Consider the following 18,584-nt stretch of genomic DNA (forward strand, 5'->3'; position numbering starts at 1 on the left):
TCTACACTTTTAATTATATATTGCTTTCTTTGATTTCTATTATTTCACAGGGTTTTGATGTAAAAATTCTTTCTAAAATTATTCCGATATATTATTATTTGCATTGCATGTAGTAGCTGTACTTATAAAAATGTAGCTAACTCAGTGTAGCCAACATATTTCCATCTATTTGTGTTAATTTACGATAAGGATATAATTTTTATCTAGCATTCTCGTTTTCCTGTTTTTAGTACATATGTGAGCGTCATTTCCAAAAGATCGCAGGTAAAAGTTTGTTTACTGGATTGGCGGCAAAGACACATTTTGGACGACCAAATTTTCAAGACTTCCTGCAGTCACTAAAATATGAACATCCAAATGTAAGTGAATTAAACAACATGCACCTATTTTATTTTGTAAGGATTTTTTTCCGAAATGTCGAAGAGACATTATGCATATCATTCGATACCAAAGATGCTTAATGTAAATTCATATCTCAATTCAATTGACAATTCGAATCGAAATTCATAATTTTGTAGCATTATTAAATGTATGTTCACAACGTAAAGTGCGATATGCGTATTTAGCTTAAATTAGTATAAACTTACAGTTTACATGTAGTAACGTAAAGAAACAAAAACGTTATGAAAACATATTAGAATAACGTGTTTTAATTTGAATAGCTTACATATTTATATCTGTTTACTAGAAAAATATAATTCTTGTGGATATTTTATTATAGGTTAAGCAAGTAGGAGTTTTCAGCTGTGGTCCTCCACCAATGACGTTACAAGTAGAGAAAGCTAAAACTGCAGTTAACAAGCTAGAAGGATTTCCCACGTATTCACATCATTTTGAGAACTTTTGATACATCAAAAAGAAATATTAATGTGTGGTATGTCTTCATGCAAACATTTTGTTACTGCAATAAATATGCCGGTCCCATATCATAACATGTATGCATATTCCTTTATTGTTCTCAAATACACTTAAGATTTGTACTAACTGCAAGTATTTAATAGTAGAACTAAATTATACAACAAAACATATTTACATGCATTCACTCAACTGGTGTTGAACATGTTCAGTCTTTGTTGGTATGGCTTAAAAATTATTCTACATCAAATGTTGTTGTTTTTAATTGTTTTATTGTAGACATCTTGTCATTTATATTGCAAAAAGCCAAATTTTGGAGATTACCCATAAATAAAATTTCAGTCCGATTTTACAATTATTCGAAATGAATATACGAAAAAAACCTGATCTTTTATAAATGGACTGTTCTTCGAAAACACGTCACGATATAAAAGAAACTGTATATTGTATACACGTGCAGCGTATCTCCTATTATATTTATCTTGAAGTTTATATATAAAATGCTTCAATTGCATTCATTCAACATCTATCTTTCTATATGGTTAAAACTTAGAATTTATATTCTCAAAATCAAATTTGAAAATAATCTCGTCGTGTTTATAAGAATATTGGCATATATATCAGTAGTCAATATAGTTCATGATCATAAAAAAGTCTTTACATCATGTTGATTTTCTTATATTCTTAACAGTTCAACAAAGCTTGCAATACGCAAATGAATCACAAAATATCCCTGTAATGCCACTGTGAAATCAGAAAAGTTGAAGAGCCTTTTTGCTTTGGAAATAAGATAAAATGGAGAAAAAAAGAATGGTATTAAAATTCTTTTTGTCAACCCCTGAATGAAATTTGCTCGATATTTTGAGGTAAACAAAATATTAAAAGAGTCGTATTAATGGCTGATAATATGTCTACATACATAGCAGATTAAATCTTCATTTATATTTTTAACAAAATGAGGGGAAAGAAAGTAGACAGAAGAAAAAAACGTTACTTAATGTATCCAAGGGCGAATAAATAATTCCAAACTGGTAACCAAACCATCTAAATATACAACTTAATGCATAAGATAGCTATCAGGAATCTAGTATGTGTGTGTTTAAAATATTAATACACAAATAATACAAACCGTTTAAAAGAAGAAAAGGTTTATTTTTTTACTTATACACAGACTGTTTAGTGCGTGTCTACAGAGTTAATAAGATATCAAAATGTTATCAAAAATTAGTAATTAACTTTAATACATTTATTTTTATATAAAAAAAATACAAAAATCAGCTATGTACTGTTGATTCATTAATGTTCGTTGGATACCAATTTTCGTGGATTTCGTGGGTAGAGGGGAACTACGAATTTAAATTTTCAACGAAATACAAATGTTCTGAAGGAATGAATGCAAACTTTGTCAAATCCATGAAATTGAATATCGACGAATATTCAAGTGTTCCTAAAACCACCAAAATTGGTATCTACGAAAATAAATGAATCTGCAGTAGATAATAAAATATTAGCATCATTGATCTAACATTTCCATCATCGAAGGGACTTATCAGGATATGTAACTCAGCAATGTTACCACGGAGTAGTGTGTTATAACGTTATTGTTGTGCATAAACTACGTACTTCCTTTACGCATTTAGCTTTGATATCATTGTCTTTATAAAGGGTTTTTCAAGATCTTTTCTGTATCCCGTGAAGGATGAAAACGTTAGAACAACGATGATAAAATTTGATTATCTACTAATATATTTTTTGTGGATTTTTTTATGAATAAACGAAGCTGTATACAACTTGATTTAACCTGTAATTAATATATAAATATATGTATATAAAAACATCATTATTTTTATTTTAGTTTATTATATTCATGAATGTACTTTTTATAAATAAACGCATTATTAACTGTATTCATTGATAAATTAGCTATTGTAACCATGTTTGAAAAAAAACCGATCATTATGGTAAGTCACTTTACAGTATCCACGGCAAGCCTCTATGAATAGAATTAGAAATATGTTTTTACTCATCGAATAAACCAAGCCATATACTTTCACTTTACTTTACGCTATATAGATGATGTTCCTTCGCTAAATCATTCATAATTTTGTGACTATGTTGAACGCCTCTTTCCAATCGAACTAGAGAGGAAGGATACAACAGATACAGTTAATTCTGTCTCATATCTTGACTTACATCTAGAAATTGGCAATCAGGGTCGATTAAAACTGTACCAAGTCAGGAATATGACAGTTGGTATCCATTCGTTTCGTGTGTTTGAGCTTTTTATTTTGCTATTTGATTAGGGACTTTCCGTTTTAAATTTTCCTCGGAGTTCAGTATTTTTGTGATTTACTTTTTGAGAGCAACACTTTACGAAAGAAAAAAGAGATGATTTCAGCTTCTCGATTTCGAACTTTCCATTTCTATGTAGCAATATTCCAGCAGCGCCTGCATACAGAGTATATACCTCCCAATTTATACGATATTCCCCCATCACTCGTTGGTGGCGCACGAATGGAAAATGTTAAAAAGCCAAAATCCTAAACGAAGTTTTAAAAACCTTAAATTCCAAAAAGGAGTCTCAAATACGACTTCGGCTTTTTTGAATGAATTTTAAACAATGAATCCACACAAAATGTCGTTTCAGTTATATTGCATGTCAACAAAAACATGCTGAAAACTGGGTTGTTGATCCATGCACCCTCGGGATTAAAACTTCCACCAGCAGTTGTTTCAATTTAATTCAATAGTTAACTGTGAAATAATGGTGGTGCATGTTGTTAATCATTTCACCTATATATAATAAGGTCGACCGTTTATATTGTTGGCGTATTTTATCAATTGACCCAGAGAAATCTATTTTAAATGATTGCATATGAGATGATGATCGAGTTGATAATTTGAAAACAAAATATTGGCCCATTCTACTGTCATATATTTATAAACAAACAACAAATAATAGTAATGAGATAATGGATAATTAATTACATAGTCCTGACATGCTCCATTAGAATTAAAGAACAGTGTGGGTCATTCTCAATTTTATTGCTTTCCTGAATCTATCTTTTTTCCGCTTGGTCACTTGATTCTAAACAACCGTCATTTCTTTGATCCTTTTTTCCTTGGACCCAATAGGTTCTTTGCAATCCTTTTCCCTGAAAAAAGCAGATTGCAGGTACAAATGATTTTGGATTTCACCCTTTTTTGTTCAAATAGAAAAACAATTTTTAAATAATTTTACATTTTACATCTTATTTTCTAATTCTATTCACAATTTCTTTGAAAATAATGAAGTTATCAATAAACAAAGGTTATAATTAAAATTTCTACAAGCATATATTATACCTTTATTAGAAGCTCCCCGCGGAAGGTCAAGTCATATCGATTTGTAGGGTTTAATATTTCGTATGTTTGATGACTAATGTGTATTCTTGAATCTACAATATACAATAAAATAAAATTATTTTGCACCGAATTTTGGTTTAGCTACATCGATGTGCATACTTACCATGTCATTTAGAGTCCAAGTAACTATATGTAAAAAAGCCAATTGAATGAGATGGTAAAGTAAACTAGAAGCTCTAAAGAGCCTGTGTCGCTCACCCTGGTCTATGCGAATATTAAACAAAGAAAGCAGATGGATTCATGACTAAATTGTGTTTTGGTGATGGTGATGTGTTTGTACATCTTACTTTACTAAACAGTCTTGCTGCTTACAATTATCTCCATCAATAATAAACTTGGCCCAGTATTTTCAGTAGAAAATGTTAATAAAAATTTACAAATTTTATGAAAATTGTTAAAAATTGACTATAAAGGCCAATAACTCCTTAAAGGGTCAATTGACCATTTCGGTCATATTGACTTATTTGTAAATCTTACTTTGCTGAACATTATTGCTGTTTACAGTTTATCTCTATCTATAATAATATTCAAGATAATAACCAAAAACAGCAAAATTTCCTTAAAATTACCGATTCAGGGGCATCAACCCTACAACGGGTTGTCCGATTCATCTGAAAATTTCAGGGCAGATAGATCTTGACCTGATAAACAATTTTACCCCTGTCAGATTTGCTCTAAATGCTTTGGTTTTTGAGTTATAAGCCAAAAACTGCATTTTACCCCTATGTTCTATTTTTAGCCGTGGGGGGCATCTTGGTTGTTGGCCGGGTCACCGGACACATTTTCTAAACTAGATACCCCAATGATGTTTGTGACCAAGTTTGGTTTAATTTAGCCCAGTAGTTTCAGAGGAGCAGATTTTTGTAAAAGTTAACGACGACGGACGACGACGGACGCAAAGTGATGGTAAAAGCTCACTTGGCCCTGTGGGCCAGGTGAGCTAAAAAGGGACGAAAGATACCAAAAGGGACAGTCAAACTCAAAAATCGAAATTAAACTAACAACGCAAAGGCTAAAAATGAAAAAGACAAACAGACAAACAATAGTACAAATGACACAACATAGAAAACTAAAGAATAAGCAAAACGAACTAACTCCACCAAAAACTAGGGGTGATCTCATGTGCTCCGGAAAGGTAAGCAGATCCTGCTCCACATGCGGCACCCGTCGTGTTGCTTAGGTAGCAATAAACAGTTAGGAAAAAATACTAAAATTTGCCCTTTATGAATTTTACCATCCCCTTTTCATTGCTTTCTTGCAATATCAAGCTTACTGTTTGTGTCATATATGGGCATATGTATGTAATCAGAATCTTCCATAGATTTTATATCCAGCATATAAAATGGTAAAATATAATTTCTTTTTGGTGTATCCATGGCAACAATCTGCATTTATTTGTTATAAAATATTGCAAAAAGGGGGGGAAAGATGTCACATATTTCCCCAAAATTTGGCTAAAAGTAGAATTTCAATCGCTTTAAGTAATACCTTTTCTGAAACTGTGTACATATATCATTCAGCAAATCCAATGAAAATCATATGTCTTTCATCTCATTTTTTTGTAAAATTGCGTCAAAAACTTCGTGTAGAAAAAGAGTGTTTGTAAACAGTACAATAATTTCTGGACCGATGGCCGGTCTATCTATGAAAATACGGATTGTCAAACAGAAAACAGCCCATAAAACATGTAAAAAATAATCTTGATGTACTTATAAACCATATTTGAAGGCTAAATTAGCACTCATCTGTCTAAAAATGAATTTTATTACACAATAACTTTCCTATTTGAAAAATCCACAGGGGCCAAAATGCGAAACTAAACTCCTAACTGTGTATTGCTACCTTAATAGTAAATATTTTTTTCAAATTCTCCCTTTTAACTTATTTTCTGAGTTCTGCTAGCTAATACCAGTAAAATGGCCTTTTATTTTTGAAAATTGGTTGAGTAATGAATACTTTATGAAGGTTAGCAGTTGACACTGAAACGCGACAAAAACTGATTTTAAAGAAAGGTGCCAAGTCAAAGTGTAAAATCTTGTCTCTACCTCAATTTTTAGCCAAATCTTAAAAACTGTACCTCTTTTGTCAGTTTTTTAATGTTGAATATCTTAATAAGATCTCTGATGATGCAACATTGTATAAAATTTAGCAATTTCAAGCATAAAAATGTTAATCTTTATGCTTATTGCATACTAAAGACTTGATAAAAAACTTGGTGATAGGGAATCAATTTCTTACATCTAATTTAACTATACATTTAATATATGCCAAAATGTAACATGAAATCTTGATAAAAACAATAATTTGATATATTCGCAAGAAAAAAACCAACACGTTCAATACTTATGCTACTACATGCAGACCAATCCATCAGAAGCAAGAGTTAAACCGATAGAGTACAAATATAAGCCTTGTGTCAAAATGTCTAATTTTGGTTGCTAAGGACTGTAAACAACAAAATTGATATATATTGTCATTCTTAAACACTAAATTTACTCAGAAGTTGATTTAGAATCTAAATATCAATAGATTTGTGGCATGAAAAGTCTTAAATTATACAATTCTGAGCTTGGTAAGTATGCCATAAGGTAGCAATAAACAGTTAGGAAAAAATACTAAAATTTGCCCTTTATGAATTTTACCATCCCCTTTTCATTGCTTTCTTGCAATATCAAGCTTACTGTTTGTGTCATATATGGGCATATGTATGTAATCAGAATCTTCCATAGATGTTATATCCAGCATATAAAATGGTAAAATATAATTTCTTTTTGGTGTATCCATGGCAACAATCTGCATTTATTTGTTATAAAATATTGCAAAAAAGGGGGGGAAAGATGTCACATATTTCCCCAAAATTTGGCTAAAAGTAGAATTTCAATCGCTTTAAGTAATACCTTTTCTGAAACTGTGTACATATATCATTCAGCAAATCCAATGAAAATTATATGTCTTTCATCTCATTTTTTTGTAAAATTGCGTCAAAAACTTCGTGTAGAAAAAGAGTGTTTGTAAACAGTACAATAATTTCTGGACCGATGGCCGGTCTATCTATGAAAATACGGATTGTCAAACAGAAAACAGCCCATAAAACATGTAAAAAATAATCTTGATGTACTTATAAACCATCTTTGAAGGCTAAATTAGCACTCATCTGTCTAAAAATGAATTTTATTACACAATAACTTTCCTATTTGAAAAATCCACAGGGGCCAAAATGCGAAACTAAACTCCTAACTGTGTATTGCTACCTTAATAGTAAATATTTTTTTCAAATTCTCCCTTTTAACTTATTTTCTGAGTTCTGCTAGCTAATACCAGTAAAATGGCCTTTTATTTTTGAAAATTGGTTGAGTAATGAATACTTTATGAAGGTTAGCAGTTGACACTGAAACGCGACAAAAACTGATTTTAAAGAAAGGTGCCAAGTCAAAGTGTAAAATCTTGTCTCTACCTCAATTTTTAGCCAAATCTTAAAAACTGTACCTCTTTTGTCAGTTTTTTAATGTTGAATATCTTAATAAGATCTCTGATGATGCAACATTGTATAAAATTTAGCAATTTCAAGCATAAAAATGTTAATCTTTATGCTTATTGCATACTAAAGACTTGATAAAAAACTTGGTGATAGGGAATCAATTTCTTACATCTAATTTAACTATACATTTAATATATGCCAAAATGTAACATGAAATCTTGATAAAAACAATAATTTGATATATTCGCAAGAAAAAAACCAACACGTTCAATACTTAGGCTACTACATGCAGACCAATCCATCAGAAGCAAGAGTTAAACCGATAGAGTACAAATATAAGCCTTGTGTCAAAATGTCTAATTTTGGTTGCTAAGGACTGTAAACAACAAAATTGATATATATTGTCATTCTTAAACACTAAATTTACTCAGAAGTTGATTTAGAATCTAAATATCAATAGATTTGTGGCATGAAAAGTCTTAAATTATACAATTCTGAGCTTGGTAAGTATGCCATAAGGTAGCAATAAACAGTTAGGAAAAAATACTAAAATTTGCCCTTTATGAATTTTACCATCCCCTTTTCATTGCTTTCTTGCAATATCAAGCTTACTGTTTGTGTCATATATGGGCATATGTATGTAATCAGAATCTTCCATAGATGTTATATCCAGCATATAAAATGGTAAAATATAATTTCTTTTTGGTGTATCCATGGCAACAATCTGCATTTATTTGTTATAAAATATTGCAAAAAGGGGGGGAAAGATGTCACATATTTCCCCAAAATTTGGCTAAAAGTAGAATTTCAATCGCTTTAAGTAATACCTTTTCTGAAACTGTGTACATATATCATTCAGCAAATCCAATGAAAATTATATGTCTTTCATCTCATTTTTTTGTAAAATTGCGTCAAAAACTTCGTGTAGAAAAAGAGTGTTTGTAAACAGTACAATAATTTCTGGACCGATGGCCGGTCTATCTATGAAAATACGGATTGTCAAACAGAAAACAGCCCATAAAACATGTAAAAAATAATCTTGATGTACTTATAAACCATCTTTGAAGGCTAAATTAGCACTCATCTGTCTAAAAATGAATTTTATTACACAATAACTTTCCTATTTGAAAAATCCACAGGGGCCAAAATGCGAAACTAAACTCCTAACTGTGTATTGCTACCTTATGTGATAACAAATCCGGTAAATAGTCTAATTCGGTAGGTCATATTCATGAAAGGGAAACTTGTATTCCTATTCGGATGCATAATGAAAAGAAGTAATGCACAAGAGCTCGAAGAAATTAACAAAATACAAATAAATTAATTAATTCCGCGAAAGTTTTTGCGCATTTAAGTAATTTAAAACATGACGTCATACAAATGAAAACGCTTGAGTTGAAAGTTTTCTGTTACTTGAGCCATCCAAATACGTATAATAGTGTATTTAAATTGATTTTTGAGGTAGGTTTTGATTAATTTTCTATTTTATTGCATTATTTGCATATTTACTGATTTCAGCAAGTCAACATGGCTGCTCCTTAGTTACAAAATGTCAACTTTGGATTTGACAGTAGCTTACGAGAAAAACATGTAAATTAAAAATGGCAAATGTTAGGTTGGAGAATTAAAAGAATAATATAGTTTTTTCGAGCGGTTATTCACGAAATTATCCATGCAGGCTATATATTTATTAGAATGCATGAGCTTTATCTAACGGGGAGGTAAAAAGAACAACCACACACACAGCATACCCACTCTCGCTTCAGTTTTTTAATGATCGTATTTGTCCTATTTGAATCGAAATAATTCATGGAAGCCATAGATTGTTGGAAAGTTACACATGGCCTGGGTGTTTCTTAATTAAATTGCAATTAGAATAAAATAAGTATTGCAGAATCATTCATTGTCGAAATGCGCATTTTGTGCATAAGAATTGGTACCGTTCTAATTTTAACTGTATCGAAATATTTGCCTTTATGAAAACAAGATCAACCCGCCGAAGAACTTAAGTAAGACCCCGTTCACACTAGGACATTTTTATCGATTTAAACTAGACCGGTTCACATTAGATCGGTTTAAGGGCTAATGTGAACGCATTGAATCGATCTTCAATCGGTCTAAACTAAAACACCAAAAGAGGTAGTTTAGTTTGAATCGATCTAAAGTAAACCGATCTTACTTTAGATGTGAACGCAGAGATCGGTTTAAACTAGTACGATTGAATCGAAAATAACGTATGCGCATGTATAGCGGCAAAACTATCACATAGGTTCGTTGTTTAACTCATAGTTCTCTGTTAAAAGACCTTTAAAACAAACTGTAAACATGTTGTCTTCGCCATAGCATTGATTTGCAAAATCTGTGTCTTCTTTTCTTATGTTGATATTTTTTACTTTGCAGGAACCGCAGTATTTCCGGCGTCGTGTTGTAACTTCGTTTCTACAGTTATTTTTTTCAAAATTAAAGAAAACTGCAATAACACCAGTATCAAAATTTTAAATTGTGATTTAAGAGAAACAATAACTTTATCCAATTTTTTTTCCCAAGTGTGTGTATCAGTGTATCAGCACATGCATTTGATAAATCAGTTCTATTTATAACATTTATACACAGTGTTTACAGTTTTACGGGCAAAAAGGTTAGATCGATTGCGTTTTTAATTGTAGTGTGAACGCAGTGGTTCATATTAGACCGATAGAGATCGATATGATTAAAGATAATGTGAACGCTAACTGGTTTTATTTAGATCGATTCAAATTAAATCGATAAAAAAAAATGCTAGTGTGAACAGGGTCTAAGTGAATGAAAATCTAGTCTACTCAGTTTTATTTGTTGTGTCGGTCTTCAATTAATGAATCCCTTCTTGAATAACCACTTTCAGTTTTAGATTTTAACTATGTAGATTTTGTAAGTTTATTTTTGTGAAAGAAATGTACTTTACCTTTTCCGTGTGATTCCATTCTTGATGCAGTGTTTACTGTGTCTCCAAATAAACAATATCTTGGCATTGTTCTCCCTACTACACCTGTTTGAAGCAAAAAAGGCTTTGATATCAAAATCATTGTTTACGGTATCACACAATCATAAGACTCAGAAGATGTGCATCAGCGTCAACAACCGAACTAATCGAATCAAAAAAGAAACAGGGAATAAGACATTTCTGAAAACCTTTGCAATGAAACGAAAGATGAATAAAAAAAATAGCAAACTGTTTCTTCGATGAAATACAACAGGATAAACACCAGTAATAGATTTCTAAAGCTGTATTTAGCAAATTCTGGAATTTTGGAGCCTTTATTATCTTCAACTTTGTAATTTATTTGCCCATTCCAATCTTTTGAATTCGAGCGTCATTGAGGAGTCTTTTAAAATTGAAAGCACCGTGCGTCTGGCTTAAAATGATCAATTCTGGTATCTATGACGAGGGATTTTTTTCAATACAAAATCACGATGAAAATATATATTGAAGATTTACCTGCAGCGCAAGATCCAGAATGTAGTCCAATCCTTAACTTTAATGTGTACTCTGGATTAAAACTAACTTCAAATTTATCTGCAAATTGCAGTAAGTCTAAAGACATATCGGTTATTTCTCTGGCATGATTTAGACCATTTTCTATAGGTAGCCCACTAACAACCATGTAAGCATCGCCAATAGTTTCAACCTGAAAAGATTTCGTGATAAAAGGTTCAGAATGTTACAGAAGTTTACAGTAAACAACAGTAACTGTACGCTCAACAACATGGCTAATCTAGGAATTGCTTATACATGTATATATAAACGCATAAAAAGTGTACAAAACAACACCAATATTAAAAATTATTACTTTTAATTGTTGAATATAAATAGTTATAAATATTGCAGATAACGTATATCTTTCATCAATACGATTATGATGATTCAAAGTGAATCATATCAATCTATTCCGATTTAAATGTAACCTCAACTAACTGTTAGACAATTAAAAACCGAACAGAGATCGTTTCCATGTCATTCTAAAATTTAAAAAGGTAACATAAGCAAAGTTTTTACAAAAGAGACTGTAAAGATATGCTACTAAAACGACGAGGATTGTTTTTAACGAAATCGGCTACCCATGAAGGTATTGCACGGTTGGTATTAAAAGAATGTTAATGTGCGATATTAAGTAGTACCATACTAAATTTGCACAGGTAAAGAAAAGGACAACCATCCTAATTTCTGTTTTTGGCTTATTTTCCCGATTATGACAGCATTTACACCTACCATTGTGACGTCAAGAAACAATTTTTTGGTAGATGAAACAGTGTATTATAAATCAGTGAATCATATTCTAATCAAAGAGGGATGAAAAATACCAAAAGGACAGCCAAACTCTTAGATCGAAAATAAACTGATAACGCCTTGGCTAAAAAAGAAAAAGACAAACGGACAAATATTGGTACGCAAGACACAACATAAAACTAAAGACTTAGCAAAACGAAGTCGACCAAAAAATGGAAGTGATCACAGGTGCTCCGGAGGGTAAGCAGATCCTGCTCAAAATGTGTCATCCGTGTTGTTGCTCATGTTATTACAAAACCCGGTAAATGGTCTTATTCGGTAGGTCACATTCGTTAAAAGTGAACGGGATTGAAATTACGATAGGGGAAAATAGGGAACATATCCGATATCATCTGTGAATAGATTATTCCATAAAGGTCAACCAACTTGTGATGACGTCCGTAAAATTTACGAATGGATGATTTCAACTTCAGCATTTGGTACTCTTGGTTTAATAGCTTCATTGTGAGCAACAACCCTCTATCAAGGGAATCGTGATCGAAAATACAATCCCGGGAATATCGTATTAATTGGGAGATGCGATACATACTCCGTATGCATGCGCTGCTGGAATTTTGCTACATAGTAATGGAAATTTCACAATTTGGAAGCTGCAATCATCTTTTTTGTCGAAAAGTTTTGTTTTCGACCGACTCTCTTTGTCAATTTCTAGATGTAAGTCAAGATGTGAGGCAGACTTGACTGTATCTGTTGTATCCTTTATCATGTTTATATCTAGTTCGATTTAGATGCGTTCAACATAGTCACAAAAAGGGGCCATGTTAGGTAATTACAGCCCTTTCTGTTTTAGTTATTTCAACAGAGGCAGCGTAGAAAGGTTTAGCTGGCTATAAAACCAGGTTTAATTCACCATTTTCTACATAGGAAGATGCCTTTACGAAGTCAGGAATATGACAGCTGTTTGTTTGATGTCTGTGAGCTTTTGATTTTGCCATTTGATTTGGAACTTTCAATTTTGAATTTTCCAAGAAGTTCAGTATTTTTGTGAATTTACTTTTTGTTATTTTCAATAAATGAATTATGTAAGCTGCAATAAAAAAAAAGAACTTCATACCTTATACACATCGTAATGCGAAATTGTAGAATCAAATCCAGAGTACAATTCGTTTAATAAGTCTACCACTTGGATTGGAGTACTGAGCGATGATAATTTTGTAAATCCCACTATGTCTGAGAAACAAATAGTGACTGAGTCGAATATTTCTGGTTGTACATTCATGCCCATCTTCAATTGTTCAGCTACAGGCCTGAAAAGATTAATATTTGGTGTAATGTATGTATTTCCTTTTAAACAATGTATCTTTTTTAATCATTTTCTATTTGCTTTGTTAGCTTAAACCGAGAGCATGGCAATGCAAAATAACATACAACTTCACAAAGTGAATCACGTTTACCTCACCATTTTGCAAAATATTTCATACATAAGAATGATTATATGAATTGATGATGATGTCGATAAAGTGTTATGTAAAAACTTTTTTTTCGAAAAACTAAGGATTTTTTTGTCCCAGGAATAGATTACCTTAGTCGTATTTGGCACTACTTTTTGAAATTTTGGATCCTCTATGCTCTTCAACTTTTATATTGTTTGGCTTTATAACTATTTTGATATGAGCGTCACTGATAAGTCTTATGAGAGATTTCCAATAAAATGACATACGTACCTAACTCGACGTACGCACGTAACGGGACCGGTAATTACTTTTGTTAAATGCGTTACTCAAGTTTTAACTAAGTATTCCTAAACTATGAAACCCATTCATAATAAATTTTATCAATATCAAATATTTCTAAGATGATGTAAAACGAAAGAAATCATGATTTTTATATATCACGTGATTATTGAGATTCCCGCCTAAACTTCACTGTCATAAGATCCACGTATATATACGTATCTTTACCTATCATACGATTCATTTGAGTTGTCTTTCATGGTTTTGACAATGACTTTGATTTTCAGATATACTTTGTAAAATTTAATGAACCTTTTATTATTTGATATTTGTATGGATTTTGTTTGTCGTTATCAGATAGATTCTTCTTTTCGATTTTTAATTTTTATTTATAATATTTAATTTCTGTGGGTATTATTTATATAGATTTTGTCGTAATTTCAGAAAAAATGAACTCAAAATGTTAATCAGAACGTGTCTCTGTTAAAGTTGATAACTGGGGTTGCATCATACTTTTAATTATTAAGTATCATTTCAAACGTTCTCTTCTTCTGCACTTAATTTCCTCAATTTACAATCTTCTAAAAACAAATTCAACAGGTAAAACGTACGTCAACGGGAAGTGAATATTTAAAAAAAAACATCAATAAAAGGTCATGTACTTCTTTAAATTTTAATAGTTGACATATACTTGTCTTTCAAATGAGAGTCGATGAACATTGAAAACAGAAAATTGTTATTGATAATATAAATGTGTGCAAATAAATGTGTACACCAATTCGTTATATAGATTGTAATTTGGAAGGTGTACTTGATTAGCAATTGATGACTAATAATCTGCATTGACCACTGTGGATAGTAAACTTTCAACTTATTATAGTACATAGTAATTGGCTAAAAATATTCTGTACTCAAGTATTTCTAATTAAAAGTGGATGAGAATGTCAATTTACATAGTTGTTACATTTTTGAGACAACTATAATGTCACTTCAGTCTTTACGGGAATTTTCTTTTACTCGTATTCATTCAATTAGAAGTAGATTCTAAAGCTATCGCATATATTGATTGAGTTAGTAAAAATTTTAAGTTTCAATTTTTGTCTCGTTTTGGAGGTATATATATATAAAAGTGACAACTATGCGACAGATCCAATGACAGGATCACCAGTGAAGGTGTTACACGACTGGAAAAAAAAAATTTATATTCATAATTATATACTTGTATATGGGATTGACTGGTAGCAGGCTAGCCTCGAATACAAATTCAATTATTTTGTTTTACCCCCTGATCGAATGACTTTAAGACTGTATTTTTCGGCTTCTCCACCAAGCATGATGCATTCACGAGCAAGAGCAGGTATTGGTTTACTCGTAGAAAGACAAGTGTTTCTTTATAGTGGTTACGCTCTCTTGTTACCTAGCATATGAAAATGCGACTCTTAATTGTCGGGCATGTTTAAAAAGGTATATGTATTTATCATTATAATTAATTTTCATCATCCTCAATATATATGTAATATTTGCCGCTGGATATAAGACATACATCAGTATCATCATCATCATAAGTACTATAGCTTGAGGCTTAATCTTCGTCGTAAGTACATGTATTATATATAGCTTGAGGCTTCTTCGTCGTAAATATAACGTGAGGCTTAATTCTTATCTGATATTTTAGCCAGTTTATGTCGAGAACTTATTTTACGCATGCATCTCTATGATACACAGTTTTTATAAATATCCAAGTTAAAGCCAATGGAGTTCATAGAAGTATGTTTATCAAATGATCATGTCACAATTAAAACAGATAGAAAGGGAATGACTCGTGCGACTGAAACGAAGCATAACACAGCTAGCCATTTCTAGTATTTCCAAATAAGCTCAATGTACCGAGTGATAGTATCCACAGCTGCTGAACACTATCTTAAAAACAACTACAACTAATAAATAAAGAATAATTATCCCGTTTATAATATTGATCAACTATTTCGTACTGTTACACCATTGAAAACCTGAGATTTTAAAACTTATTTAGGCATCGAAAATGGGGAGTACGCCCTCTACCCCTGTATCCTCGGATGCAAGTTTAGGTATACTTAAACACAAACCTTGCCCCATAATTTGGTATAGGTAAAGACGAAAAAATACTTTTGAAAATATATCATTGATATGAATTTCTGCCCACATCAAATTATCTTCAATTAAATTATAGAAAAATATTATTTTGTTTTAAAAGTCGAGTACACCTTTTACATTCGGGTGTGTTGGAATCTACTTTAAACGTTAAATCTTTTTAAAACAATAAAAAGGCAACCTTCTCGCTTCGGATTTCGTTATTTTAATATTTGCATGCTAAATTTCGTCTCGGTAGTTTTTAAAATTCATAATTTGAGAAGAACTAAAATATGGGTCAAGTGAAATGACAAGAAATGATGAGTGTGTTTGATTACAAGTTGCTAATTTACTTGTTCCATTATATTATTTGTGTCAATAAAATCATTCAAAGTTTAATGACAAAATATTTAAAGAGTAAAAAAATTAGTTGGGGTTGATTTTTACTGAAGGTATATTCCAGCAAACAATGCGTGTTCAAAGAGCAAAACATGCATGCAGTGTATGCTCCCCTCCGTCATGCTTCAATGCAGTAGGACGAAATACGTTGAGTTAGGTCGGTTATGTCGAGTAAAGTAATTTTATTGGAAATCTCTATGAAGACAAAACGCGCGTCATAATCCTGGTACTTTTGATAACTATGTATTCTTGATTTATGATTCTGGTCTGAAATAACAATTTTGATTGAGTATTCGTAATACTAAAAAAACACGAATGTACTGTCATGCAGTATAAACCATTGGTTTATATAAGACTTGCAGAAAACGAATGTCACTAGTTACGTACACTTGTCAAACACATACTTGCTTCAATGAAGAATATTGCTTTAAAACTTTATTAAATTTGAAAAAAACGAAAGTGCAAATCTGATGAAACCATATTGATTCCGAACAGATATACGTACGGATATATAATCTGATAATTGTTTTCCATGAATTTCTATTTATGAAATTTTGAATTACTCGAAACACCAAGGTTCTTCTATCGCAAAAGCATAGATGGAGTACGCCGTATTTAGCACAACTATTTGGATTTTATGCAGGCAATACTCTTTTACTTTGTGCACAATTTTAGTCTTCTAGTCTACGAGTAGGGTCTGATGTAGACTAAAAATATGTGACAACTTTTGAAAGTGCCTATGGTGGTTTTAATGCGCGACAACAATTTCACAGGTCACAATTCTTTGCAACATGTTTTGCGCGTGCTTTTTTTGTGGTCTAAAAAAGTGTCATATTTGTAAGATGAACTTGCAAGCCCTTTTCTTAAGTCTTTTTGCATGATTCTAGTTATTATATCAGTAGAAAAGATGAACATAAAGCTAGAAGACCAGGATTTATATTTTTACGCTAAACCAGAATTTTTACTCTAAAAGCTGGTTTAGAGTTAAAAAGATAAGCATTGAATATTTTCAGTAAGTGCTGCATACAAAAGGTATCAAAATTAAAAAAAACAATGATCCTTTTTATGCGAACCCTTTTCTTTTCTTTTTTCTCGCTTTTCTTTGCAGTTATAGAAATATCGCAAGATCTTCATCATATTTTTTGAATCCCATTATTTCGCATTTTTTGACGATCATAAAAACGTCGCAAGGAATGTATAAATTTCAGATCGTTTGAATTTTTGAAGCTGAAGGTAAAAACATGTTTAGTTGCGATAAGTTAGCAGTTTTAAAGAAATACGTATAATGTGCAAACACTGCAAGAAGGTATAGTTAAGGATCAAACAACACAAAAAAGATAGTATCTCAAAAACAGAATTATAAGAGATCTTATTGTAAATCTAAGTATTACCAACTATGTAAGAGCTCTCATGCAAATAAACTCATCAGAGATACCAGGACTAAATTTTTTATATACGCCAGATGCGTTTCGTCTACAAAAGACTCATCAGTGAAGCACAAATCCAAAAAAGTTTAAAATGCCAAATATAGTACGAAGTTGAAGAGCATTGAGATCCAAAATTCCTAAAAGTGTTGCCAAATACAGCTAAGGTAATCTATGCCTGAGGTAGAAAAGCCTTAGTATTTCAAAAAAATCTAAATTTTGTAAACAGTTAATTTATAAATATAACAATATCAATGATAATTCATGTCAGCACAAAACGTGCTGATTAATACTGATCTTATCAGGAAAAAAAATTATCAATGTCAGCTAAATATGTCATAAAGCAACCATGTTTTTATTTTTGTACAAAAATAATCGACCGAAAAAGCTCTAGTTTTATTCATGACAGTATTCATGAAAAAAATTAAGCTATGCCCAGCAAAGCATATGCGTTCTGAAAAATGCCTGCGAAACTGTCCTTATGTTGTAGAGCTTTTAAAATAAAATTGAGAATGGAAATGGTGAATGTGTCAAAGATTCAACAACCCGACCAAAGAACAGAAAACAACCAAAGCCACCAATAGGTCTTCAACACAGCGAATAAATCCCGCATCCTGATGCATGGTGCCTTAACAAAAATGTGACTAGTTGAGTGATAAAGGACCTCATACTAAACGATAAAACATATAAATGAAATAAAATTACAAATGATACAAAACTGACAAAGATCGGAGGCTCCTAACTTGGGACAGACGTAAAATGATGCGGGGTCTAACATGTTTTGTGATATCTCAACCGTCCTCTTATACCTCTAGCCAGTGTAAAAAAAAACCACACACAACAATACGTACAATAAAACTCGATTTAAAAGAAGTCCGAGTCCTATGTCAGAATCGATAACGAAAGAAACAAAGCAA

At 31.5% G+C, this 18,584-nt stretch overlaps 3 protein-coding genes across 3 annotated transcripts in view; 1 reads left to right on the plus strand and 2 right to left on the minus strand.

Annotated features, from left to right (window-relative positions):
- Positions 1 to 2,762, plus strand: part of LOC139519893 (dual oxidase 2-like) — a 59,071-nt gene extending 56,309 nt beyond the window's left edge. Inside the window, exons 30-31 of the mRNA XM_071312184.1 lie at positions 231 to 359; positions 722 to 2,762. Of these exons, the coding sequence (XP_071168285.1) occupies positions 231 to 359; positions 722 to 847 (255 nt within the window). The 3' untranslated portion in view covers positions 848 to 2,762. The remainder of the gene's footprint in view (positions 1 to 230; positions 360 to 721) is intronic.
- LOC139519895 (erythroid differentiation-related factor 1-like) overlaps positions 1 to 18,584 on the minus strand; it is a 495,405-nt gene that overhangs the window by 296,174 nt on the left and 180,647 nt on the right. The window lies entirely within an intron of this gene.
- LOC139521424 (atrial natriuretic peptide receptor 1-like) overlaps positions 2,894 to 18,584 on the minus strand; it is a 65,583-nt gene continuing 49,892 nt past the window's right edge. The window contains exons 20-24 of the mRNA XM_071314899.1: positions 13,117 to 13,309; positions 11,214 to 11,403; positions 10,680 to 10,763; positions 4,201 to 4,292; positions 2,894 to 4,010 (exon numbers count right to left, since the gene is read on the minus strand). Of these exons, the coding sequence (XP_071171000.1) occupies positions 3,915 to 4,010; positions 4,201 to 4,292; positions 10,680 to 10,763; positions 11,214 to 11,403; positions 13,117 to 13,309 (655 nt within the window). The 3' untranslated portion in view covers positions 2,894 to 3,914. The remainder of the gene's footprint in view (positions 4,011 to 4,200; positions 4,293 to 10,679; positions 10,764 to 11,213; positions 11,404 to 13,116; positions 13,310 to 18,584) is intronic.

This window comes from Mytilus edulis, chromosome 4, assembly GCF_963676685.1.
Source record: "Mytilus edulis chromosome 4, xbMytEdul2.2, whole genome shotgun sequence".
Taxonomy (NCBI): Eukaryota; Metazoa; Mollusca; class Bivalvia; order Mytilida; family Mytilidae; genus Mytilus; species Mytilus edulis.